Source organism: Triturus cristatus, chromosome 3_2 (assembly GCF_964204655.1).
Source record: "Triturus cristatus chromosome 3_2, aTriCri1.1, whole genome shotgun sequence".
Taxonomy (NCBI): domain Eukaryota; kingdom Metazoa; phylum Chordata; class Amphibia; order Caudata; family Salamandridae; genus Triturus; species Triturus cristatus.
The window spans coordinates 1,045,017,183-1,045,043,884 of NC_140584.1; the positions used below are offsets into that span (position 1 = coordinate 1,045,017,183).

The following is a 26,702-nucleotide window of genomic DNA, read 5'->3' on the forward strand; positions in this document are numbered from 1 at the left end:
TATATGCAATTCTAAAATCTTCCCATTCAGACACTTCACCTTCCTCAATGTCCAAAGGCATTCTAGAAAGAAAGTCAGCAGTAACATTGCTTTTCCCAGGAACATATTCAATAGAATAAATAAAATCCTGGAGTCTCATAGACATTCTGGCTATCCTAGCCGATGTCCTAAACATTTTATTTTTTAAAAAAATATTTTTATTAAAGTTTTCCATCAGCGCAGTGAAACCAACTACAGAGAAGAATAAAGAGGACTCAATCCTCAATGCACATATCCGGAGAAATCCGTGCGTCCCCTGCTGCCCCCCTAAGCCCCCAACCCTCCACCCTCTCTAGCCCCATCCCCCCCCATCAGTGTGCCCGCATCAACCCCTTCTTCACTTCTGCTGGGAGTGGCCCGGGGTCCGGGAAATCCGAGCCCAAGGCAATCCAAAGAGCATGTCCACTGTTCTCAGGACACCAGTGACCCCCCCCCCCCCCGCGCCACCCATCCAGACCCCAAACGCCCACCACGACTATTCGGCAAGTACTAGTACTTTGTGCGAACGCTGAGTCCTCCACAAATGTACCTAAGTGTCTCTGGTCAGTGTGGACTCTCCAGTCGGCCCAGGGGGCCCCACCCCGGGTTCCACACTCTTATCCCCGTCCACAGGATCCCTATCCTCCGTACTCAGCTCCTCCAAGGATCTAAGCCCTTCCACCAGAGCCCCCCCCCCGCCCTTGCCGCCTCCAGCGCTTTGTCATTAGCCGCGCGTCTGGCTATCTGGAGGCGCAGTGTCCCCTCACTTCCCGCCCAGGACAAGAAGCTCGCCTGCCATCTCCGAAAGCTCGGCCCAGATCTAGCTTTCCAATGCATAGTGAGCTCCCTCTTCGCCATTATCAATCGTAGATCATAAAACTTGCTGGTAATCTTGGTTTTGGAGGTGTGCGGAAACCACAACAACAGGCAAGTCCCCATCTCCGCCTCCAGCTCTCGCTCCATCACTTGGTTCAGGCACGCCACCACATCCGCCCAATAAGAGCCCAGTTCCACACAAGACCAAAACATATGACCAAAATCAGCACCCTCCACTCTGCACCGTGGGCACGGCGATTGAGAGCCTCCGAAGTACTGCAGGAGTTTGACCGGAGTTAAGTAAGCCCTGTGTAAGGTATAAAATTGGACCAGTTGGAATCTGGCATTGCGCGTGCCCTTCCAGGCCCGCCGCACTAGCTGCGCCCACGTTGTCTCGGGAATAGGCCTACCTAGATCCCCTTCCCATTTACCCCTCAGGGCATCCAGAGGTGGTACCCTCTCTGTGGACAGCCGCTTGTATAAACAAGTGATAGCCTTGAACGTACCCGCCGCCATCGTGACATACTGACACCCCAAAGAAATCGGGGGCTCCGAAAGCTCCATCTTCCACTGTCGCTGGATCGCTGCCACCAATGCAGTGTGCAGAAGATAATCCCCCCTCGGTAAATCGTACGCCTCGTGCAATTCCTGAAACGGCAACAATACGCCATCCCTATATAAATCTCCCATCATGTGAACCCCCCGCTCCTCCCAACCAGCCAACGCCGACCAATCCCCGCCATGAGGGAGGGCCGTACACATGCCCAGCGGAATCTCCGGGGCATACAGGGCTACGAAGCCTGCTCGCTTCTCACTCCGAATCCAGCACAAGCGGAGTGTACGCTCCTCGAGGGTAAGCTGATCCAGCCGGAGACTCTGCCGAAGCACAATAAGGACAGCACATGCCGCGGAGCCGATGTCCTAAACATGCCCTCAGTTTTGACAAGTGGTTTGTGATCAGACCTCACCACACATCCTTTACCCCACACGGACGGCTTAAAATGTTCAAGGGCCCAAACACATGCCAAGGTCTACTTTTTCTATCACAGATAATTTTTCTTCTAAAGGCGACAGAGCCCTAGATGCAAAAGCAATGGTCCTCTCCAGACCCTTTGAATCTTTTTCAATTAACACACCACCTAAACCTTTATTGCTTGCATCCACTGTGACAATGTTATCAAGATCAGGGTCAAAATATCTTAAAGCAGGAGCATCTGTTCAAATTCCTGCTGGCACCTAGAAGACCAACACAATTTACATCTTTGTTTTAACAATTGCCTCACATTGTAGATTTTGCTCGAAAAACCCCTGATAAACTTGGAGTAAAACTCTGTGTCCTAAAAAGGACCTCAACTCCTCCTTATTTGATGGCGCTGATGCTTTGATGATTGAATCAATTAATTCAGGTTTAGGTGACATACCTTCTGCACTCGAAACGTGTCTCGGATAAGAGACAGACGCTTTGGCAAACTTGCATTTAGAAAACTCAACAGTAAGATTCCTATTATTCAAAATCTCTAATACGGCATTTTAAATAGACTCATGTTCTTCTTTAGATTTACCTACACTAAGATGTCGTCCTGAAAGCATTTAATGTTTTTTATTTGACCAAAAAGTTGATGCATTAGCCTTTGAAAGACTGCAGCTGCAGACGCCAGCCTAAAAGTCATCCTCTTATACTGGAAACAACCCATGGGAGTGATGAATGCAGTGTACTTTTTAAAATCCTCTTGCAATGAAATCTGATGAGATGCCACAGATAGATCAAGGGAAGTGAACCATTTGGCACTATCCACAGAGGCAAGCATTTGAGAAATTTTTAGCAATGGGAATTTGTCAATGATAATGTTATTAAGATAGCGCAAGTCTATGCATAGCCTAATTTTGCCATTCCTCTGTCTGGCAATAACCACCGGAGATACCATTCTGCTGCTTCAATCTCCTCAATAATACCTGCTTGTAATAACTTATCCAACTGCATTTGTACCTCATCCTTCAACAATGGCGGAATGTTTCTGGCCTTATGAATTTTAGGCTGCGCAGTGTCTTTCAGGATGATACAATGCTCAAAAAGAGTAAGATTGCCCATTTTTCCTGAAAATACTTTTGGAAATTTGCTTAACATAACTTTCCCTGTTTATTTTCCATCATCAATGATCGGACAGGCTCAGAACCATTTGGATTTAAAATAATCTCAAGGTTGCCTTGATCATGCCATCCTAATACAGATGGACCTTTTTTGCAATGTACAAATGCCCTGGACTCTCCCTATCTTTGAACTTGAAAAGTAATGATCTGTAGCCTAGCATATCAATCTTTTTACCAGAGAAACTTTCTGGCCTAATGTTTGTAGGAAACAGCTTTTCTCCAATATGTTTTACAAAATTGTTCCTCCACACATCCTTATTAATTATAGTATAAGGTGAACCTGAATCCGCATATATGTTGATTTGAACAACCTCAATTTTTATTAAACACATAGGTATTTTCCTAACGCCACCGTCGTCATTAACCATTAATAAAAATGAGTCTTTAGTATGAAAAATTCTATTATCTCGTTCTTAAACATCCGATTCATCACTTTCCTCAACGTACTTAACTTTTAAAGTTTTCTTTGACCTACACACTTTGGTATAATGGCCAATTTTTCCACAGGCCGAGTATTTCAGTTTAAGTGCAGGACAAGATTGCGCTAGGAGCTGTCTGCCGTGAGAGGCATGCGTTGCTTGTTCCACAGAGAAGCTAAATGCAAAATACGCATTAGGTGGTACTTCATCTCTGATAGGCTGAGACGTACATTCCGCAGTGCCTATGATAGTTCTCGGTGATGAGGGGAGAGTATTAGCACAAGGCTCCATATTTGGTGGAGCTGTTTAAAAATTAAAATTTTCTGGGAGGAGGAGGTCAGCCGCATTAACATACTGGGGATACCAGTCAGTAGCATCTGGCAGGAGGGGGGTGCGAAATGTGGTCATCCGGCATATGTTGGGATCAGCAATGAGATTAATAGCTAGGTTCTGGAAAAGGGGAACCTCCTGGGGGCATTATGGGTGGTGGAGCTTTGTCATACCATGTCTTGGGGGTGGGGGGAGGGGCAGAATGCCACGACTTGCAACAGATGCATAAGACCTTTCACACAACTTTGGGCCTGAGGATTGGCTACTTTACATCATTACCCTCGTTGCGTGATTTTCCTCCAAACTTGAGAGCTCTGGGCTTATTTAAAATGCGAGTGCCTGTGCCTGCCGGATGTGGGCTGACTCCAGTATGGATCGTTGCCCATTGAGAACAGTACATTGGCGACCACGATCGGACCCGGTAGGAGGATAGTTGGTGAAGATGCTCGGAGGGTCATATTGAATCCAGGACTCGCTTCTTAAGCGAAGTGAATCTGGATCTTAGTCAAACAGTACAAATTTATCTTAATCAATGTGGGTTTGATGTTCTAAGCAGCCTGGTTAATGATGTAGTACGTTTGCAAACCTGTATGCCTGTACTTTTGAAATTTCAATGAAATGTGTAAAAAAAAAAAAAAAAAAAAAAAAGCCACTGCCCTCCTTTCATCTTTTTGCCATGTCTTAATGGGCCTGACTCTGGCTTTCTGTTTTTCTCTCTCATTCAGGGATTGTACGAGAGCTGAAGAGCCGCGGTGTTGTGTACAAATCAAGAGACACTGCTATTAAGACCTTGTAGAAGCCCTTGGAAAGAAGTGGTGTGCCCTAGCTTACAACTCTGTTCTCTTTCACACAGCCTGAATGATCCCATGGCAGACGGCCTCTGGTGATTGTGTGTTGTTTTTTTTTTTGTGGCTTTTTTTTTTTTTAGCGAAGGATAATTATGGTCACCTGGCACTGTAGAAGATGTTTGTGAATTCAGTGTATATATGTATTAAAAAGCTTTACCATTAAAAAAAAAAAATTCTCTGTCAACTTTTCTGTTCCTTAGCCTTGAAGTATCTCAGCGCACAATTCTCATTATGATAAATGGTCAGTGGTGATTTTGTGAACAAATATAATCAAATGGTGCTCATTTTTAGGTCTGGCTCCGTGCATGCATACTCTCATTCACATTTTGCTTCCTCTCACTTCAACATATAGCATTTGTCAAATGGTCCAACCACTTTAGCCAATTGCACTGTTGCACTGAAAGTGATGAAGGCATTTTGTCTGATCACATCTGCATACTTTAAAAAACAAAACATATTCAGTGCCAGGACTGATTGATTTATACTTTACCAGTGTTTTTTCCTGTCTATTCTTTCACTTAAAAAAAAATCATCCTTATGTGTTTAAACTATGAGGGTGATTCCAATGCTTAGTTAGTAAAAGAATGAGTGCCGGTGCCCAGGGCTCCATCTACTTCGAAGCCCTCGGCCGGTGCAAAGGAATGTTTAGCACACTGACTACCAAGGCTGCACAGTCCTAAATCCACCTAATGCCTTTTTAACCTACTACCAGAAACTGTCTATTTATTTCACTTTTGCAGATTCCTGACACCTGCACACTGTGAAATCTCTTGTATTTAATATATCTTAAACGGGGGATCTTATAAGCTCCCATCACTGAGTTACCTTGTTTATTTGCTTTTGTGTGGAATTTTTTTTTGTTAACTTCCCCTTCCTGCACGCATTACGATACTTCTACTAAAGCTGTCCACACTGTTTAAGCCCCATTCACTGTCAAGATAAGATCTCTTTCCACCACAAGTGCATTAATCTAGCAGACACTAAGCTCATGATTTCAATAGTGCTGCAGTCGTACCGCGGCCACAAGTTGTCAGAACACCAGTAAACGCCAAATGTTGCTATATTTATCTACTAAATAAGCAGTCACAAGTGCAGTTACCTTGCAGGCGCTAGGGGCATGATTTCAATGGGGCAGCAGGTTCAGTGACTCCGGGGCCCAAAACTCTAGGAACCCCTCTAAACACCAAATATTGCTATTTTATTACTAAACAGGCAGTCACAAGTGAAGTTACCTTGCAGGCATTAGGTACATGATTTGAATGGTGCAGCAGGTGCAGTGACACTGGGCCCAAAAGTTGTCAGAACTCATCTAAACACATAATATAGCTATTACATCAATTCTATTTCCCTCTTTCATGTCTCAAAATTTTGCTATTACTTACCCGCATTATACCAACAGTAACAGCATGATAGTTTGCTTTATTGTACATAAACAAGTCCTAGTACTTTAACAAACTTTCTGGAACTTGTACTGTACAAGTTCTCAGCAACCTACAACAAAATACTGCTTGTTATTAATCACAAATAGGCAAAACCTAATGCATTTACCAATGCTTGTTCCCATTGTTGCTGTTTTTCAGTCTTTTTCTTCGTACGTCTTTCCACTCTTCTTGCTCTCTGTAAATGTCTGATGGAGAAAAATAAGTGCTGGTCTTCAAATCATTTAAAAGTACGGGAAGTGGCATTCCAGCAGTGCTCTTTTCCGTCCATGCCTTGGGGAATCTGTCCGAAACATCCAAGTTCTTATTAGCAGCAATGTGAAGAGGGCACAGTTCTTTCTATTTAGACTTGTTGTGTGTGCATTTTCCCATTTCCTTCATATTTTGAGAGACCAATTTACAAAGGCATGTAAGAGTAACAAAAAATGCACTAAAGAGTATTTTACATGCCTCTGAATAGGCTAATATGTCTTCAGGTTACATGAATTCTAACAATTAGCCCCTTTCTGCACTAATAAGAATCTTCTTTTCCTATGATGTGCATTAAAACGAGAAAGGGGTTTTACTACTCAGATTACACCCACCTCTACATTTTATGCAATGGTTTATTTTTAAAGTTAAAATATTTATTGTAAACATATTCCACCACGTACGGGTGGGGGCATGTTTTTTCTTACTTTTATTCTTATCGGGCTGGCACTAAAAAAAAAAAAAAACCTTCGCAGTAGCTTGCAAAATCTATTGGCTATGCTTCTGCGTTCTTTAAATCTTTTTTTTTTTTTTTTACTGATTTTTTTCAAAAGGTTTATATTGGTACAAAATCAAGAAATTGTAATATTTTTTTGTACATATCAAAGGGTGCATCACGCCCTAATTCAGCATGTCTCCACTGTTGAGGCATTCACAATGCAGCTAATGTGTTTATATGTTGTTTCTATCACCCTGCACCATCTACCTCCCCATCACTTGAAAGTATATCAATTGAGCCTGATGGTCTGTGCTCCAGCTAGGCTTGTGTTGTTGTGATATTAACTATTTAAGTGATGCGTGTTGATAAGAATATAAACTGGGCTATAAACTTCGAGCTTTGAAGTGCATTAATGTATAAGTTCATTGGCCAGTAAAAATCACTCTTAGTAAATGTGGAATCTGACAGAGTTGCTGCCTACTAAAACTGCCAAGTTTTTTCACTGTTGGTTAGTTTGAGAGTGGAGCAACACTTTAACTTTAACCAGAGGGATTGTATTCTCTTAAATGTTATCATTCTTGTTCTTCCATATCCCCAGTTTAGCAGTTAAATGTAATGTAATTTGATACTTGTATAGCGCACTACTCACCCGCAAGGGTCTGAAGGCGCTTGTACAAATACCGCTGTGGAACCCATCCTGGCTTTCCCTGTGAGGCGTCCACTCCTGGACACCCCCAAGGTGGAGGCCAGGCATCCTTAGCGTTGTGGGGGCCGTTGTGGAGATTAAGCAAGCTATTGCCCAGAGTTGCAGAGTGGGACTCCGTGATTGGAATGGCACCGAGGCGAGAATTATCAGGTCCGTGGAATTTTTTTTTTTTTTAGCCCAAGACCCGCAGAGGCGGGAAATTGAACCCTGGTCCCGGGCTAGACCTCTGCAAGGGTCTGCCGCTCTAATCATTGAGCCACACTTCTCCACTTCTCCAGCAGTTGACATGGTGTTAAGATTGACCGGATAAGTAAAACTCCCATTTCTGTTATTGTAGCTCATAGGCCAGGTCCTGCAGTGCGTTCCCAGGCAGTACCAGGGAAAACAATAAATACTGTTCTTTGTTTACTAATTTTATTGGAAGCAGGTAACAAATAGGCTACCCCTTCATTTATTTAGACAATTTGATGACCTTTAAATTTGAGGAAGTAAATGTGTCCTTTAAACTTTTAATCGTTTGATTTACAATGGTATGTTTAGGCTTCAGGATGCATACTTCATTAAGCACTATGATTTGTTTTAGGCTTAATTTGTCAAAAAGGACTCCGGAACGGGAGTATTTTTAGTGTTTTTCAGAAAAGGGCAAAGTCTGCAGCTGTGCACCCACTTCAGTTTGAAGGTGTTTGAGTGTGTTTTAAAAAACAATATATTTATAAGCAGGAAAAGGATTGGTGAACTATTTGCTGCTTTCAGAATTTCCCAGTGAAGCACACAGTTAGCGTGTGCTACCTGGTGTAGTGTGATTCGTTTGCCAGGGATCCCAGTAAGGTATTCGCCTTCTAGGCAAGAGCTGCAGGTTGAAGATTGGATCACTCTGTAGTGGAGAAGCCAGGTGATTTTTCAAATTTGCATTAATCTGTGAGAGGAGTATGCAGAGAAGTGTATTTTTGCTGTCGCTTTGTGGCCGCAACTGAAAGAGGAACCAGAAGGCGCTACTCATGTCACTTTTTAAATTTGTATTTTTATTTTAGCAAGACGTGTTCAAAAACATACTTCCTGTTCAATCTGCTTTTAGCACAGGCTCTTTTCAGTGACCAGCAGTAAACGGTTTACTATTCTGGAAGTTACCTACTCTGTGAATCGGCCACAGTGAATGACTTGTATGTTCATAGGACTCCCAAACCTTTGAGGGCCTCCGCCCCCCCTTACAGCACCCATTAATTTCTTGCTTACATTTCTTTTATTTTTGTTTTTAGATAATGTAACATGAACACACATTCCTCATTTACAATATTTTGATGCAGGGCAGCGCAGCGCAGCAAGCCTTCCTGCTGCGCTGCCGTGCATCAAAGTAAAAAGGCAAGAATGCACCTTACCTACAAGAAACCATGCATTCCTGTCCTTCTCCCCTGCGCCAGCACACAGACAGCCGCCCGCCAGCGCAGACACCCCTGCGTCATTTTGCACGGGTGCTTACGCTAAGGTGGTGATTGTCTTTCTGCAGGAATGGACTCCTTCCTGCACAAAAACAATCATTGATGTTAATTTTCCCTTTCTATGCGTGATGCAGAATGCAGCATACATAGAAAGAGGAAACCAGCATTGGCATAGCCAATAGGTCTCGCCTTTGGGACCTTATAAGTGTTTAGCCATGCATCAGTTGATGTTGTTGCGCCAAGGATATTGTGCTGTATAACTAAATACTTATAAGGTCCCAAAAGCAAGACCTATTGGCTATGCCAATGCTTGTTTAGTAATTTTGTAGTGGGAGACTGCCCCTTGTTGCACATTCTGGGTCTTTGGGTCATATAAAAAGCATAAAAAGAACCTAGGCCCCTGCATGTCCAAAATAGCTGATTGGATGTGAAAATGCTCACTGAAATTGAATGGGGATAAAACGGAGCTTATGTTCCTGGGAAACCAGACAGTACCCAGGAACATTACCAGCTGGCCAATCCAGTTGGGTGAACCACCAATCCCCAAGACAGCCATTAACAAGCATTGGCATAGCCAATAGGTCTCGCTTTTGGAACCTTATAAGTATTTAGTTATGCAGCACAATAGCCTCTTTGTTTAAAAAGTATCTAGAATTCCAGGATTATTTAAAAAATTGGTCAAGGCGCTTCCCTTCTCTCTTGTCATTTGAGCAGGTGTAGCCTCGGTGCAAACAGCTCAGCCGGTTAGAGAGGTCGGCGGGTTAACGCACCTGTTGTAGAGATCTGTGTGTAACCTGTAGGTCACAGGTTCTAATCCCAATAAAATAGGTCATGTGTTAAAGCCACACCTGTAGAGCTTTGAGTACAACAATGCGGACCACATGTTCTTACTCCAGTTAGACAGCGTAGCAAATGAATGCACCTTCTATCGAGATAGATTACCCAGCAGGCCACGCGTTCTCATCACAGTACAATAGCTCAGTTGATATATGCATTTCCTGCACATGGAGGATGCATGGCTGTGAGCTCGAGTTTGGCCCTCAGGTTTCAGTCGCAGGAAAATATCACAGCAGTTTTTATGCACTTTCTCAAAATAGGGCGTGTGTGACCCTGCGAGTGACTGGATCCAATGCCAGTAAGAAAGCTCAGTGGGTTAAAGCACACATTGTGGAGATATTTGTGCTAATTGCAGGTTGCCTGGAACAATTTACCTCTAGAGGTTCGTGCCGAACCCAATCTTCTAAGATTCAGAGAGTTTTTAAAAACTCTTTTATTTAAACAATCCCCACAGTTCTTACTGGGTGTAGTAATAATGATTTGACCCTCCGAGAGAGTGCAAATCAATATCACATTTATGAGTCGCTTATGTCAAGTAGCAGCTAAGCTCCTTAAAGCCTTTCGTGGAAAATGGAGCTACAAGTGTCAGGGGCAACTCCGCATGTTGCACTTTCACGACTGAGAAAATGAGCACAATTGTGCACTTTGAGAATAATTTGAGTTCGTAATGCATATGAAACGGCCTTAAGCGCGATAGTAACAGGGTCTTCTTAAAAATGGCGGCTGAACTCTGTGGCCATACATATCTAGTGACATTGATATTCTGGGAGGTAATGCTGATATCTGGTCCCCAGAGTGGTGGTCTCCTGAACTGGGAACAAGACCAGAACCCTCATAGAAGGCCAAAAACTTGGGATTCATGATAGACACCAAATTAACATACGAAGCCCAAGTAAACAAACTAGCCTCGTCTTTCTGGCTGATATTAAAAATGATAAGAAAAATACTCCCATATCTGCCTCAAGACACACACAGAACGGTAGTGACAGCCCTTGCACTGTCTCGATTGGACTACGGTAACGCATTATATGCGGGAGCCAGAGTAAAAATCATGGAAAAAATGCAGCGACTCCAGAATGCAGCGGCACGACTGATACTGGAAATTCCAAAGTTTCAGCCTATTAGTCATAAACTAGAGACACTCCATTGGCTACCTGTGGCCAAAAGAGTCAAGTTCAAATCACTGTGCTTAACCTACAAGGCACTGCAGGGCAAAGGCCCTCACTTCCTGAAAACACACCTGAAACATTACGAACCTTCAAGGCTTCTCAGATCTGGTCAAAAAAACTGATAGCGATACCCAAGTTTAAACGATCAAACTGGGGAGGAAGAAGTTTCCTCGTTCACGCAGCACGGACATGGAACTTACTACCACTTGATGTAAAAAACAGCCCAACTCTGGAGATATTTAGAAAGAAAATCAAGACTTGGCTTTTCATCGCATAAACTACACTAACTCCAGACCTGCACCGGAAACTGGACAATTCATAGCGCCAAGACACCTCCGGGCATTCGTGCGCTTTAGAAATGGACAAATCATATGAAGGTATGTGCACAGAATATTATCCAGTGTACCAAGCACTTACCAACCAGGCTCTCCCTCGAGTACACAGGACTGGAAATGTGTTTTTCAGTGCTGGAGTGTAAACATTCTATTCGGCAAGAAGCTAGAGGGGTCTACTTCCTTCTTTAACCGGAAACCCATATTAGAATAGCCTAATACTAGCCTGGTAATCTATATCTAAATGTGCAAAAATGTTAATTGTGCTCAACGGTTGCGGCCCAGTAAGGTTTGCACTGTAAATCTACGTATACAAGTGCATTTGTAACTATAAAACAAGCATTGGCTGCGTGCGAAAGTGAAAGCAGCGCGGCGGGGGAGGGGAGCAGCGGAGGAGCGTGAAAGCAATCCAGTGAAAGGAAAGACAGATGGCGCCTGATCGGGCGCTGAAAGCTGGCGGTTGCGCGCATGCACGTGAACACAAGCGCTAGGCCAGCCAAAGCAGCTTGTGGTAGCACTTTTTGAAGCCCCTACTAAATGTCTCGCAGAGCAGCGCATGCGCTGGCTCTAGCGAGACCTAAAAATCTGGGAGTCTGTGTAGATGATAATCTAAGCATGGAGACCCAAGCAAAGAAACTCTCAGGTAAATGCTTTGGATTACTACATATGCTCCGCAATTTTTTACCCATCCTACCTGTACAATCCCGCAGAACGGTGGTCCAAGCTTTGATTATGTCACAACTGGATTACAGGAATTCCTTATACCTTGGCGCACCAAAATGTCATCCATCGACTGCAGGTGGTTCATAATGCTGCTGCACGGATCTTGCTTCAGATTTCGAGAGAGCAGTCAGCCAAAGCCGCTCTAAAAACTTTGCATTGGCTCCCAGTTCAGGCAAGGATCACCTTTAAGGCACTCTGCATTGCCCACAGAGCTTTGAACAACAGAGGACCTGCTTTACTAAGAAAATTGGTTGACCATTGCATCCCAAGCAGAAACGTAAGATCCTCAAAAGATCTTCTAATGCGCCAAGGTAGAATAAAAAGGGCAAGATGGGGAGGAAGATCTTTTTTTTCATCTGGTCCCCAGGATCTGTAACTCGCTGCCCAGAGAGACACGCACATTAGCTGACGAACTAGCCTTCAGGAAGAAACTTAAAACATTGCTCTTTCCCTAGAAACCCTATCTGGCGAACTGAACAAGACCACCGCTGTCATACCCTTCTAGCACTGGGAAGCCCGCGGGCAGCCATGTGCTTTATAAATCCATAAACATGGTTTTAAGGGCAAAACAATTCGGATGCAATGTGTCCAACATAGGTACAGAAGGGCTGGATTCAAGTCCATTTTAAGGAGATGTGGTTTAATCATTTCTCCAAACTTTATTCTCCCTCCCAGGACGATACCAGTGGGATGATTCTTACCTTCTCTGAGCCCTCCTGGTTCAAGCGAAGATGTTTCTTTTACGCCTAAGGAGGTGGAGAAGTTTATTAACTCTCTTGCCCCCAACAAAGCTTCAGGCCCAGATGGGATACCGGGGGATCTGTTCCGTCTTAACTTAACGGAATGGGGGTTACTTATCTCTTCACTATTAAATGCTTCGTATTGTGGTGCAGCACTTCCTGATTCTTGGATGGGTGCTGAGGTCGTTCCGATCTTCAAGCAGGGGGGCCGGGACGACCCAGCTAATTACCGGCCCATAAGCCTAATTGACTCTTCCCAGAAAGTGGCGGGGAAGGTGGTTCTGGGAGAGTGCTTCAGTGGGTGGATGACATGAAAATTCTCTCAGACCTACAGGCTGGGTTTAGATCAGGCACCGGGACTATTGAGCAGACATTTAGATTGATGCCCTTGTATTGGAAAGTGGTTGTCCTGGGTAAAGGCAGTTTGTATCTTGCCTTTATTGATTTACGTTCCGCATTTGACCTTGCCCCTCGGGGCTGTTTGTGGAAGGTTCTGTCGGAAATGGGAATGCCCGCATATTTATTATCCTTGGTAATGAAGCTCCACACAGGAAATTTTGCACAGGTGAGGTGGGGCAAGCAGGGGGGAGAAGACCGCTAGAATACCGGTGAATAGGGGTGTCCGCCAGGGGTGTGTGCTTGCTCCCACTCTGTTCACTTTGTATGTGAACGGTGTGGTGGAGCATCTTTTGGAAAATCCTACCGATTCACCATCCCTGGCGGGCAGGAGTATACCCACCTTACTATTCGCCGATGACACCCTGCTCATCTCCAAATCCCCGATGGGCTTACAAAGCCTCCTTGACAGTTTCCAAACTTTTTGTGAGAAAAGGGGTCTTCAAATTAATACAGATAAAACTAAATATCTGATCCTTAATCCCCCGAAGAAACTTGGAAATTTTCCAATTTTAAATGGGGTGCCTTTGGAAAGGGTCAAGGAGTTTGATTACCTTGGTATCCGTCTCACTGATACTATGCGGTGGACTTCCCATCTCCAGAAGATGTTGCTGAGTCATAAAAGGGTGATAGGGGCTCTTAAAGAACAACGATTATCCACCTCAAAACCCATCGCTCCTGTGTTGGACATCTACACAGCCAGAGGGGTTAGTGCGGCCCTGTATGGTGCTGAGCTATGGGGTTTGCAGAACACTGACCTGCTAGCATGTTCAGAGAGTAAATTTCTGAAATATTTGTTGTCCCTCCCATATAGTACCCCGTCCTTACCTCTATTTATGGATATGGGCTGCCGCTCTATTAGTGATCAGGCCAGGCTTCGCCCCTTGCTCCTCTGGGCTCGCCTATGGAGAGTCCCTGAATTAGTGAGTTATGCAGATGGGCTGAGGGAGATTTTATCGCTGCCTGGCTGGTCAAAAATTGGGTAGTTAAGGGATGTTACATTTTTGCTGGGGGAATTGGGTCTCTGGGAGTCATGGTATTCCAGGTCTGCCCCTCCCAAATCCGCCTTGAAGAAGTTTTTTTGGAATTGGGTAGTGGGTCGGAACAATTCTAACCCAAATTTATGTAGATCTTCCAGTGAATTCTTCTTGGTTAAGGATGTGTTGTCTCGGGAACCCTATCTCGACATAATTTCAAAATCCAGAGACAGGGCCTTGTATATCAAATTTAGAATTGGGGTTCTACCTGTGGGAGAATTGACTGCCCGCTGGAAAATCCCGCCTCAAACTAGTCCCTTGTGTGTTTTTTGTTCGCAGAGGACTGAGTCGGTTGCCCATCTATTGTTTGAGTGCCCTGCCTACAAAGCGCCTAGATCTAGGTGGTTAAAACCATTATGTAAGGAGTTGGGTACTAGGCACTATATGGTAGCCTTGAGAATATTGAAGTCAGATTCACGGCCCCTAATTGTGTGTGCCATGGCAACGTTTTTAAGTTGGGCGTGGGTGATCATATCAAGAAGGCTTAAATTAATTGTTTAATTGGAGGATTTTAAATCTGTGTGTTCAAGGTAACTTATTAATGTCATTTGTTTATGGTATATTTTATCGACTGTACTGTATTGTTATGGCTTTGTTTTTTTTGTTTTTTCACCATATTGTATGTACTGCTTTTTAGGTCGAGGACTGTCCGATCTGCCGAAGGCAGAACCGGAAGTCGGAGATTTAATGTTTCTGAGAGTGGCTCCTTAGCCTGCCTCTCTTTTTGCCTCTCCTCCATTGGCTGGCTTCCTAAACGGAGGCCAGCCATTGGAGGAGAGAGCCGTCCCTCCAAATAGGCTCCGTCTTTTTCAGATTCGGGGGCGTGTTCCTTGCTGTTATTTCCACTTTTTAGCTACGCCCTTTTAAAACAGCAGGAACACGCCCCCGAATCCGAAAAAGTTTCGAAGCTTCCATCCGCCTCGAACGCCAGTGCTGTACATTGGAGCTCGGTCAGTGCAGCCTTGGCTCTGTGACATACCAAGCCGTGCCAGGAATTACACCCGTGCCCTTGTTAAGCATTACTGCCCCCTGCTCTTTCTGTCAAGGTCAGTAACTCGTCTGGTGATCTGTACACTGGACACCTCTAGCATGCAGCCGTGACATGGAAGACGGACTGTGACCAGTAACGCCGCGGACTCTATGGTCTTTGCCCACTCTTTGCTCGCGACTTTCTGAACCATCTTAACAGCTTTTCTCTTGTCTACAGACCAGCTGGCTTCTAACTCTATAAAACATCATTTAACACGAACAGCGCATTTCCACGACGATTTATCATAGTTATTATTCGTTTCACAGCATGACATGGTTGTTTCAGCCAATCGTATCGGGGGCGTGTCTGTGTTCACTGGAGGTCAGCCCAGTGGCCTCCAAAAAGAAGGGGCATTAATAGCAAATGCATAGTCTGCTTCCGTGGTTTATAAAATTGAACCCGTTTAATTGACGACTAACATATTTCTGTCATAGTTATTAACAATTCTGTGTTTAGCACAGTGGCTGGTGAGTAGTGAGCCGACCTCCCACTTAATCTGCTTAAGCGAAGGCTGGCACAAGGGGAGGTGGGCTGGTGAACTTATCCCCAATAAAACGTGAATTCGTCATTTGTGGCTACTTCCGTCTCCAGACAATGTGCTAATAAGTAATGGAGAGAGAAATCATGCTAGAGGGGTGTGGGCATAGGCCAAGGAAAGCGAGAAAGTAAAATCATGGAAAGATGAACAGCGGGGAGAACAGAGAGAGAATAAACAGGAAAAATTTGCATAATCGAGACAGATAAGAAATATAAAAGAATGGGGCGAAATATAGGCAGAAAGTTAAGAACAAGGGAAAAGATGAAAAATGACAGTGAAAGGAAATAAAGGAAGGGCGAAAATTAGGATGGAAGAATGAGAAGAAAGGAGTGAAAGGATGGAGTGAAAAGGTGAAACAAAAGATCGGTGGAAGGGCAAACGGATGGGTGAAAGTGAAAGGATTGAGAGGTAAGAGTGTATAATGAGCAATACCAATAGCTCTGCCTATAATATTGCCGAGACCATTGCATTGTAAATGCTTGTTAAGATAAGATTTTATCGAAATAAAGCCTATTGACTGACTGACTTTAAGGATATAGATTTACGCATACTTAATTTGAATGGAACGTAATATACAGTGAATTTGAATGGTGCGTATGTACATAATGAGTGGCTATTCTAAAACTTTGCCCTGAATCGGACTTCCTAGACCTATGTTGAACTTGCCTTCTGTAGTGGTTCCTCAGCACAGCAGAGTAAAGGCTTGTGGCAGATATTCCACATTTCACGCAACTCGCTTCCTGTAACCAATCTCATAACTTGGACACTGGTCTGCCTTTCAGATGTTGGTTAAAACCATCCTGTTTTGATCACTGCCGCCAGATCAATACTTTGTTGATGCCTGTATGTCTGCAGATGTTAGCAATGCTACATAAGTGGCTTGATGACGTCATCGCGCACAGACTACACCACTCCTCCTTCACGCAATGTCATAGCATGTGGAGTGCGAGTTGGCGCTATGTTAAAGAGCGATAAACGGAAATAAAGGACACCTTCAAAGCCACAACCCACGCACCCTGACCCCTCCCAGAAGCGCACATACGCGCACATTATAAAAATAAATGTAAACAAATAAAACCAGGGTAGGCACGGGGAGATTAAGTGATTTTGCGCAGGATCACAGGATGTTGAGCCGGCAAGAAAGTGAAAGCGACCGCTAGACAGGAAAATTTAAACAAGTGCGTGTGGCCGCACTAATTAGAAACAGATGGCACCTGCACGCTGATGCTCTCTCCCGCAACGTGGATGCCACCACACGCACGAGTGTTACAAAAGTGCAGACCGATTCCAAAAGATCAACTCCTAGAGCAGTGCATGCGCGACCTAAAAACGAGGAGAAAACAAAAGTATTTCTCCTTGTTACGCCACTCCTATGCCTCCACTGGCGAATGACGTATTCCCAGCTTTACAAAATGTTGTAATTCTGGGAATGCTTCAAGTTCCATATCTGTTGCATGGGAACACTCATTGAACGCCCCTTTCATGCAGAGTTATGCGTGAAAGGGAAGCATAATTACAAGCCCAGGGAAAAGTCATGCAGGGTGACTCTACATGGCCTTATAAATATGGGGAAGCCCGTTGCGCCGCGGTGCATCAATCAGTGATGCACCGGCTGCGCAATGGGCTTGTAAATAAGCCCCTCAATATTTTCAGGCTTAAGTAATTATTGGGATAGACCGTTGACTGCCATGGGCTCACAGCAAACATGAAACAAGTTGAATAGCACCCTTTACCCATGTCATCAACTTGGTTGTGGAAGAGTTACTTCCAACTGTATGTAGCAACACTGAAACTAGCACACTATTCATAGCAGCCCATCAATCTCCTCACAGCCCCTGTATCAGTACAGATCACAAATTCCCACACACATTTCCGGAAATGATTGACCACCCCCAGCAAGCCGACGCTCCTCTCAATCGTGGAGTAATTTTTTCTCTGCGTCCCTGAGGGGCTTGGATGCGTATGCAATAGTGACCTCACCACCATTCCTTCTCTGTAACAATACAGTGCCAGCCAGAGGCGCAACTAGAGCCAAATGTCGGGGGGGCGGGGGGGGAACCTAAGAGAAAATTTCAGGGGGGGGGCTGAATCTTTTAGCAATAGGCAGAGTGGAGCAGATTTGGGGGGGGGGCTGAATCTTTGAACAATAGGCAGAGTGGAGCTGCAGGGGCTCTTAGAAGGGGTGAAACAACAGCAAGGCCTCATTAACAAGCAAATGGTCTGTGAAGTGCTCTGGTGCGGCTGTGTGTGTGCCCGGGAAGCTGTCTCATCCCGGGCTGCCACACACGACGGGGGGGGGGGGGGGCTGAAGCCCTTTGAGTCCAATGGGAGTTGCGCGCCTGGCGCCAGCCGCACACAACTGGCATTGGTGTTTATGATGGAAGTGTACTATCAAAAGTCTTAAGTGCAGGGGCAGACACAATGCACTTTTTCAATTTGCAGAATATTTTTCACATCCATTAACCCACAAAAACCTTTCTTAATCATGAGTTTCCTCAGGCACTTAGTTTTTTCAGCAGACATGGGTCCAAACCTGTAATATAGTACTCTGCTTAACCCAGGAATGATCTTAATCGATCCTTGGCTGGAGAGGAAGCTTCTCCAATGTCCGACACCAATTTCAACTTGGGAGAAATTCCCCTCTCATGGATCCAGTGCCCCGGGTACTCCACTCCCTTCAGTCTCATCTTAAATTTTTTCTTCGTCAGCTTTGCAAAATATCCAACACACTCTTCAAAGCACTTCATGCTCCTTAACATCTTCCCCGAACACCAGAATATAGCCCGAACGTAGGTGACCTAGACAATTCTGACTGGCCATGGAAGATGGTTGCCATTGATATCACAGGCACATTGGCTGCCCTTGGGTAAGAGTCTTAAGATGCTGTTGTGGTAGTGGATTATTTTTCTTGTTTGGACTGAGGTGAGGTTTACAAAGAAAATCACTGCAAGTGTAGTGATTGAGTTTTTGTGTGAATTGTTTGACATGGAAGTAGTGCTGTATCGTGCAAGCCCAGTGTTCCATTCTGCCAACAAACCTATAGTCTGAATTCATAAATGCGTCTTTCCTTTAATTTCTTTTTAAAGATAAGACTCCACTGTCTCTGGTTGGGTGTAGAAGTGGTCGTGTGGCTCACAGCAAACTGTGGGCCATATTTGAAAGCCACTATCGCCACCAGAACGTCACTTTTCTTGACACTGTAGTGGTGATACGGGCTTTGCCTTATTTACAAGACAGTGTTAAGCCACATAATGTGGCTTAACACTGGCTAGTAAATAAGGCACCTTTTCACTCTATACTTAGCGTGAAATGGGTGGGTAATGGGTGTTGTGGTGGGCGTACTGCAGCAACACCATTGATTTTGATGCTGTCCCATATTTGCAAGAGTGGTATAAATATGGGCCAGTGCCAAAATTAAGACCAGGAAAAACCTGGTCTTAACAGGGAGCAACGCTTTATTTGTCCTCGTTTTTTGCTGTTTTTATGTGTGCTGCATTGTGCAGAACTCACAAAAACAGCAGAACTCCATGCATGATTGTTTGTTCAGAAAGGGACCCCTTCCTGCACATAAACAATCATTTTAAAAATTATGCGTTGCAACTTCTATGTGTGCTGCTCAAAGCAGCACAAATTAAAGTTACAAATCGCCATTTAAGATAGATTGTCACTTCCTGCAGATAAACAATCATTCTCCACAATGCAGGTACTGTGCAAGGGTACCTATGTTGGCTCCAGGCTGCTAAATTTAGCGCCAGTGCAGGGGGAAACGCAGGGCTGCACTATATTGTTGAAATTATGGTGCATCCCTACGTTTCTGAAGTGGCAGAGCGCGGCGTTCAGCCAAGGAGGCTAACGCTGTGCTCCGCCACTTCACTAAATGTGCCCCAAAGTTTTTACCTCTTGACATTCACTCTGACCTAAGAGCAGCCGCACAGCACCCAGTATGGAGACCAGCCAGAGCGTGGAGACTGTGCATCCTCACAGTGCATCCTGTCCAGAGCCCAGTTAACACCACTTGCTTCCAGAAACCTAAGTTTAACTGTCAGATGCTCATATATTTTTATCTACAAGACTGTTTATTTGAATCTTTCGTCTATCTCATGCCACAGAGAAGAAATGTAATAATTTTCCAAAATTTAAAAATAATTAAACTAGAACCTAATTATATACTTGTATCAGTTGCAAACATACTGTTATATTCTAACAAAATCGTATATATCTAAATCTGAAAAAAAATCGCTCTGACATGAAAATGTTATAGAAAAACACATTTTGTAGTCTACCTCAGAAATAAAGCATTTTACGGTACAATTACGAATCTACCTACAAATTTATGACTGATTAAATTGTTTTTCTGAGTTCTGTGCATCTTCATCACTCGGGATAGAAAATATCTTGTTGTCTTTTTCTGATTTACGGGATAATTTCTCTAGTTTAGTCCCTTCAATTTCAGACAATCGATTCTCTCTGAGCCTTGATATCTTTCAACCAGACTTTTGTAATACACTAATATTCTCTTTTTTTTATTTTATTTTAATCACCCTGTATTCCATTAGAGATGCTCTAATACTACTGCCAATTCGTTCACCACCTCATCTACAGACCTCCCAGACAGAACAAGGACTTCATTAATTAATTCTCAGAACTCCACAACAAGTTCACACCTCCCATTTGGGTAATTTTTACCTCCCTCAAAAAGAAACCATGAAAAAGACGAGACTCAACTGCTTATACACACTAAGCATGGCAAAGCATTTCACCCAACCAATATACTCCATAAGTCGCATCCTCAACCTCTTAACATCAGCAGCCATCCCGTTTAAAAAATAAAATAAACCCATACCATAGATTTGGCTGACCACCTTGCCGTTCAGGCAACACACAGAGGTCAAGCCAAAAGAGAACACACTTGCATATCATTAAACTTTCTTGTTTGACAGCCTAAAGCTCTTATTTCTGGGAAACCATGATAACACCCCTCTCCAGCTAAAATGCACAAGTACAAGCCAAAACTTTCAGCACCCCAGTACTCCAAAGACATCGCTGACAACACCCCATCTACTGACAGCAAAAAAGCTGGAAGATAAAACACCCATTTGACCATAGACTGATGCAACACCAGACAAATCATCACATCAGTCAAAACCAAGTACAAGACCAGCACTATCAGGGAAGCTGCCAGCAAAACTAGAAAGCTCTTCAAGACAATCCAGCACTGCATTGACACCCCACCTCCATGATCCTCCTATACTTCACTCCACAGACAAGTGCAGGGCCATCACCAATTCCTGGAGAGAGAGAACAAACAGGCATTCCAACAGCACATTGAGAGCATCAAGGCCCAGATTAACAAAACACAATGCAGTGCAGCACCCAAAATTGCTGCGCTGCATTGCGTCAGAGGGGGAGAGAGATGGACAGTGCACTATCTACAGAACTATGGTACTCTCCTTCCCCTCTCCCTGGAGCAGAATCAGGTTGCTGAGCGCCAAACGCACACCTTGGAACCATGGTGCAAGGGTGTGTGTGTGAGAGTCTAGCATAGTGTTTGTACTGGAAGGTTATCTTTCCTGTACAAAATACTATGCTTAGACTAATTTTAAATATTTTCCCATGTTGAATTGAATTGCAGCAGAGATGCAAAGTGGTAAGGGTTAGGAGAAATAAAAGCATTTCTCAATAATGCCTGCTTCAAAGAGGTGTTAAAATTTGGCACAAAATCTTGTCAACTATTGTTAGTAGATGGGGTTTTGCATTAAAATGTGGGGACCCCCTTGATATAGAGTAACACAAAGTAGCATTTTGTGATGCTTTGCGTTACTTTTTGGCAACTTTCCAGCGCAAAACAAGTTTAGTGCTGAAAAGTAAACTTAATTTCAAAAAAGAAAATCATTTTGCGCTGTAATGGAAATTGTTTGTACATCTAGGCCCATGTGTTCTACTCTTTTTATACCCACTCCTTGTAGCATCCCAGAACAGTGTTCTTTTAAAGCCCCATTTCTTGCAGACGTACTCCACTCCCTCAAAGTTACCTTATATGAAGACACTGCTTATGCTGGAGCAGAGTTTTCTGTTTGAAAATTCGTTGGTTTTTGAAGCTCTGGTATGTTTATTTGTCATATTAATTTATTAATTACTAATAATTAATTATTTGTCTTGTGCAAGTGTGTTTATATTAATCAATCTGTTTGTCCTAATAAGAGAGAGTTACACGTGGGTACGCATAAATGTGCTGTTTAATATAATAACGTGCGTGTTTTCATGTTTAAACGTTGCTATGTGCTGTTTATTTTTGAGCACAAAACGCTTTCCGAATTAATGCTTTTCTATGTTGCAAGTGCTAGATAGATGCATACACATAAGGGTATTAGTGGGGTTAACACTGTTTAATCACTATGCTGTGGTAACGTTGTTTTTGTTTCTTTTAATTAAGATGGTCTATTGTGGCCTATGGTGGCCTAGTCAAAGATGGCCGATTTTGTAAGCCTGGCCTCGATTTGAAAGTAGAAAACCGTGATGGGAGAGAGCCCTGCTGAATATGGTCCTGAAGTCAGCTGACCACAGTCCTTGCTTGCCTTGCTAAAATTTCCGTGAGGACAGCAGCAGCCTGGGTAATCTTCAAGTGAAATGGAACGTCCTTGGCAGCCTTGGGAAACAAAGGAGCCTTAGAGAAAGACACTGAACTATGGTATCATTGCCGAGGAGAAGTAGAACTAACAAGATACATTTATGTTTCTTGGTTCCTGTTCCGTAGTCTTTATTTTGTGATTTTTCCTGAGCGGAGATTTTCGAATGTAGCAATGTTACATCCTTTCCTTCTCGCTCTGCTCAGCGGTCCAGCGGACATTACAACTTTTTTATGTATCTTTCCTTTGTTCGATTCATTATAAGAATTGTTAGCCTAGAGAGGCCACTTGCCACTAGCCATTTGCCTTTGCCGCGTACCGAATCTGCGTTGCTGAGGATTGATGCTGAAGGGACTTCGTCTTGAGAGACTTTACCGAGCGACTTGTCCTGACCCGTTCTGACATTTAGCTAGAATAGGTAACTATGAGAAAAATGATTTATTCTGATTGATTTCCATTTTGACTAATTTTAGATAAAGCAATATAATTTGAACATGGTGTTGGATATTATTTCTTGTCAATTATTGTGTATTATATTTTGATTATTGCCGTATAGGTTGTATAGATTATGTTTATGGACAGTCATAATAACCAGGTCTTATCGACCTCGATATAGATGCAGGGTGACTAGGAGTTTTCTTTCCACAGGTTTATTGCTGGTAGAGTATTTGAGCGTATGTTAGTGAAATGGGCCCTAGCGTATGATGAATGTATGTGCGTGTAACTGTGAGATTACTCTATCTGTGGTAGTGAGAATATTATACACACCCTGATCTCTATCACTTATGCCTTTCATCAGATCTCTTTGGAGAACCTCTCTCACCTCTATTCAACGTATGTCTTTCCCAATCAAGGAAACTTCCCAGAACCTTTCAAGATGGGTCTGGCCCTCCAACTCCTGACGAAACCCACACTTGATCCTAATTACCTTTCCAATAAATGGCCCATTTTTACTTATCTTTCATCAACAAGAAAGCAGTTTATGCACAACTACAAGATCGCATCAGGGCCAACAATCTCCTGCATGCCTCCCAGCCTGGCTTCAGATCACGCTGCACTGAGATAGCTACCATCCAAATCGTAGACTACATCATCCTGACTACAGATCAAGATGACTACTGATACTGCTTAGCCTTTTAGCTGACTTCAGCTCTGTAAACCACATCACCCCATCTACACCCTGAAGTGTTGAATAAGATTAACTAGAAATGTTCTTTGCTGTTCCTCCTGCCTAAACAGCCAACACCAGTTTGTTCTCATGGGTATCTTCAGAACCCAGAAGAGTCCGATCACCTGCAGAGTCCCTCAAGGTTCCTTCTTGTCGCTTGTCATTTTCTACCTTTACATGGAACCTCTTAGGGCTGTTAGCCACTGATAACTGCATCAAAATTCACCCATTTGCTGACTATATACAACTCTATTTGAAAATCTTCTCTGCTGCAGACATTCTACCATGCAAAAAAATGCTTGCACCTCATCTAGACCTCGGTGTCTAGCACCTACCTTTAGCTCAACCCCACTAAGACACATTTCCTGTTATTTATGAAGAACAACAAGCAATCCAAACCTGGCTCCCTGATGACCTAGATAGATTCAAATCACAACTTTCACTGAATGCTACGTTACTTGGATTCACCCAGAACACCAACCTCTTCCTAAAAAAACATTGCAAAGAAAAGAAAGCCAGTCTGCTATCACCTCTCGCTACTGAAAAAAGTGAAACCATTTCTCCCAGAAAGCTATTTAAGAACTGAGGCTCAAACCCTCGTACTTTCACATTTTAATGTTGGCAATGCCCTGCTCTGTGGCTTCACAAACTCTGCCTTCTCCCAACCCTAAGGGCAGCCTCCACACCGCAACACCTCTCATCCTGGGCCTGAAGAAATCTAACCACATCACCTCCATCCTGTTAGAACTCTACTGACTCCTCCTAGCTGCATCACTTACAAAGCCAAGACGATGAGAACCTCTGCATATTTGGGACCTGTTGGCTTTGCCAGTGGTTTTAGTCATGCTGTGCACTATCCCCAATACAATGTATCGTGGCTATAGAAAACAAAGCACTGTGATGTATCTGCCGTCCCATTTTTGTGGGCACATGCCCCGCGTATGCACGCACCTTACGAAATGACAAGATTTTTAAATTTTGATTTATTTACAAAGTTGGATCTAGTTAACCCAACAGAAACAAGTAGCCCTTGCTCCAGGGGAGGGACGCAAACTAGAAGAGGAAGGAATGCCTACACAAGCTAACAAATAAAAAGCAAGGAAATGACTGATGGTACAGCCACCCAATGGAAAATAATGGGTGGGCTCTAAGCCCACTGTAAACTGACAATAGGTCTTTTTGCCAACAGACGACTTGAGGTGTCCAGTGGACGAGACCTTTAAACAAGGCTGCAGGCCTTATCTAGCTGTGCCCCCAGGATCTGGAACACCATCCCCATATCCAGCAGGATCACCAAAACACTGCTCCAATTTAGGAAATAGATGAATATGCAAATTTGTAAAGACCAGTACATTAGCAGTCCACAAACCATCTATTTCTCCCTGATACTTGTAGACCTTATGCTTGTCTTCGATCCTGTATAGCACTCCCTTCGGCTATGTTTGCAACATAGAAACGCCACATACATATGGACATTATGACAAGTTATAAGAAACCTGACATGAGGACCTTAACAGATGTCATATTTGACTAGCCTATATGAACCTGCTAAGTACGCTATAAATTGACAAAGTTTAACTTCATGCATTGTACTTGCCAAGTCCTATTTCTGTGCAGAATAAAGCTACTGTGAGAAGCTAGCTTGGTATATGGTGTTCACCCTGCACTAATCCAGACAACCCTCATGGTGATTTTAGTAGTCTTAGACCACCTTAGAAAGCTCTCCAAGTGGAAGCTGTGGAGAGCAGCCTTCAGGCTCAGTCCAGAAGGAATGTAAAGCAGTTTGTTTTACTAGTCTGTAATCTTATGGTATAGATTACGTGAAAAAGAATCACACAGTGTAGTTCTAAAAATAGGTATTTTATTACAGAGACAAACACAATTTATCTTCTACCCGGAGATACAAACACAATGCGCTCAATATTTAGGAAATAGAGCATGTATGTAGCACAAATACACTGTGGTCTCCATGGGGAGGCCAAACCATATGCTAAAATAGTGGAATGTGAACCACGACTCGTCAAGAAAGGACCCAGATGACGTAAAAGTGCCAGGGACCCAAGGAACCACCCAATGTGAGTATCTAGGAACCCCACGGAGGTCGTGTGCAGAGTGGGAACACAACCAAGTGCTCAATGTTAGTAAATGGGTAAGTCACGGTTGCCGTTTTAAAGGAAAAGGACCCTTCCCAGTGGACCCCGAACACACCCTGTGGAAGATGGAAGGTTGGAGAGACTTCCCACCTGTGGATACCCCAGGAACCAGGATACCTACACCAGGGAAGCCGGGTGCATAGGTGTCAAGTGACGTGGGAAACCACCGTAGAACACAATGGAGGACTTCAGGAAAGATGCCACTGAGAAGACGACGAAGGAGTCTGGTGGAACTCAAAGGTGGAATCAAGTTGAGAGGTACCTGCAAACAGTGGGGACAGAGTCTATGCCACTCAGGAGTGACCTGGAGGCACGGAGGACGAATGCCCACTGATGTCGGAGGTGCAGGAGATGTTGATGGTGCTCTGTAAGTTGCAGCTGTGTGGACCAGGTGACGATGTGCAGCAAAGTCCAAGGGACTCACCACGTGCAGGTGAGTCGGAGCAGGCCTCAAGCAAGTAGGGGAGTCCGCTGGTGCTGAAGAAGACCCTCGAGAGAACCCACGGGCTTTAAGGCACAGGATTTGCAAGAGGACCTCGAGCAGCTCACCAAAAGATGAAGGCCCAAGGTGCAGAGGATGCGATGCAGGCGAGGTTCTTGACTGAAGTGGATGCTTGAGGTAGGAGCTTCTTTGAGCCCGAAGATCTCTGGAGGAGAGTGTGAGAAGTTGGCCTGGTATATGCTGCTCACTTAGTCTAGTGATCACCTTGTACCATGCCAAACATCCCTTATGGTGGTGGTTGAAGTCAACCTTGATAGACCAGCTATCCTAGTGGTAGCGTGGACAGTGCAGTCTGCAGGCTAAACTCTTGAGGGCATGTGAAGCCAGCTGTTTTACCATATGTAACCTCCTTGAATACCAAATGAAAGGACACCACACAGATATATATTCAAAATATATATGTATTTATTTACTTAAAAGCATCCCCTATACTCTTTATGAGCACAGAAGCACATTCGTTAAAACAAGGCAGTGTTTAAATATACAAAAGTTGCACAATTATGGAGGGGCCAGGTGGCCAGCTAAACCATATACTAAAATAGTGGTATAAGAACCACGAATAGAAAGGAAGGAAGGCTTAGGGCCTTGGGAATCGCTGGGACG

At 43.9% G+C, this 26,702-nt stretch overlaps 1 protein-coding gene across 1 annotated transcript in view; it reads left to right on the forward strand.

Moving 5' to 3' along the window:
* Window positions 1-4,763, forward strand: part of SUPT4H1 (SPT4 homolog, DSIF elongation factor subunit) — a 118,900-nt gene extending 114,137 nt beyond the window's left edge. Inside the window, exon 5 of the mRNA XM_085649735.1 lies at window positions 4,457-4,763. Within this exon, the coding sequence (XP_085505861.1) occupies window positions 4,457-4,527 (71 nt within the window). The 3' untranslated portion in view covers window positions 4,528-4,763. The remainder of the gene's footprint in view (window positions 1-4,456) is intronic.
* The last annotated feature ends 21,939 nt before the right edge of the window (window positions 4,764-26,702 follow it).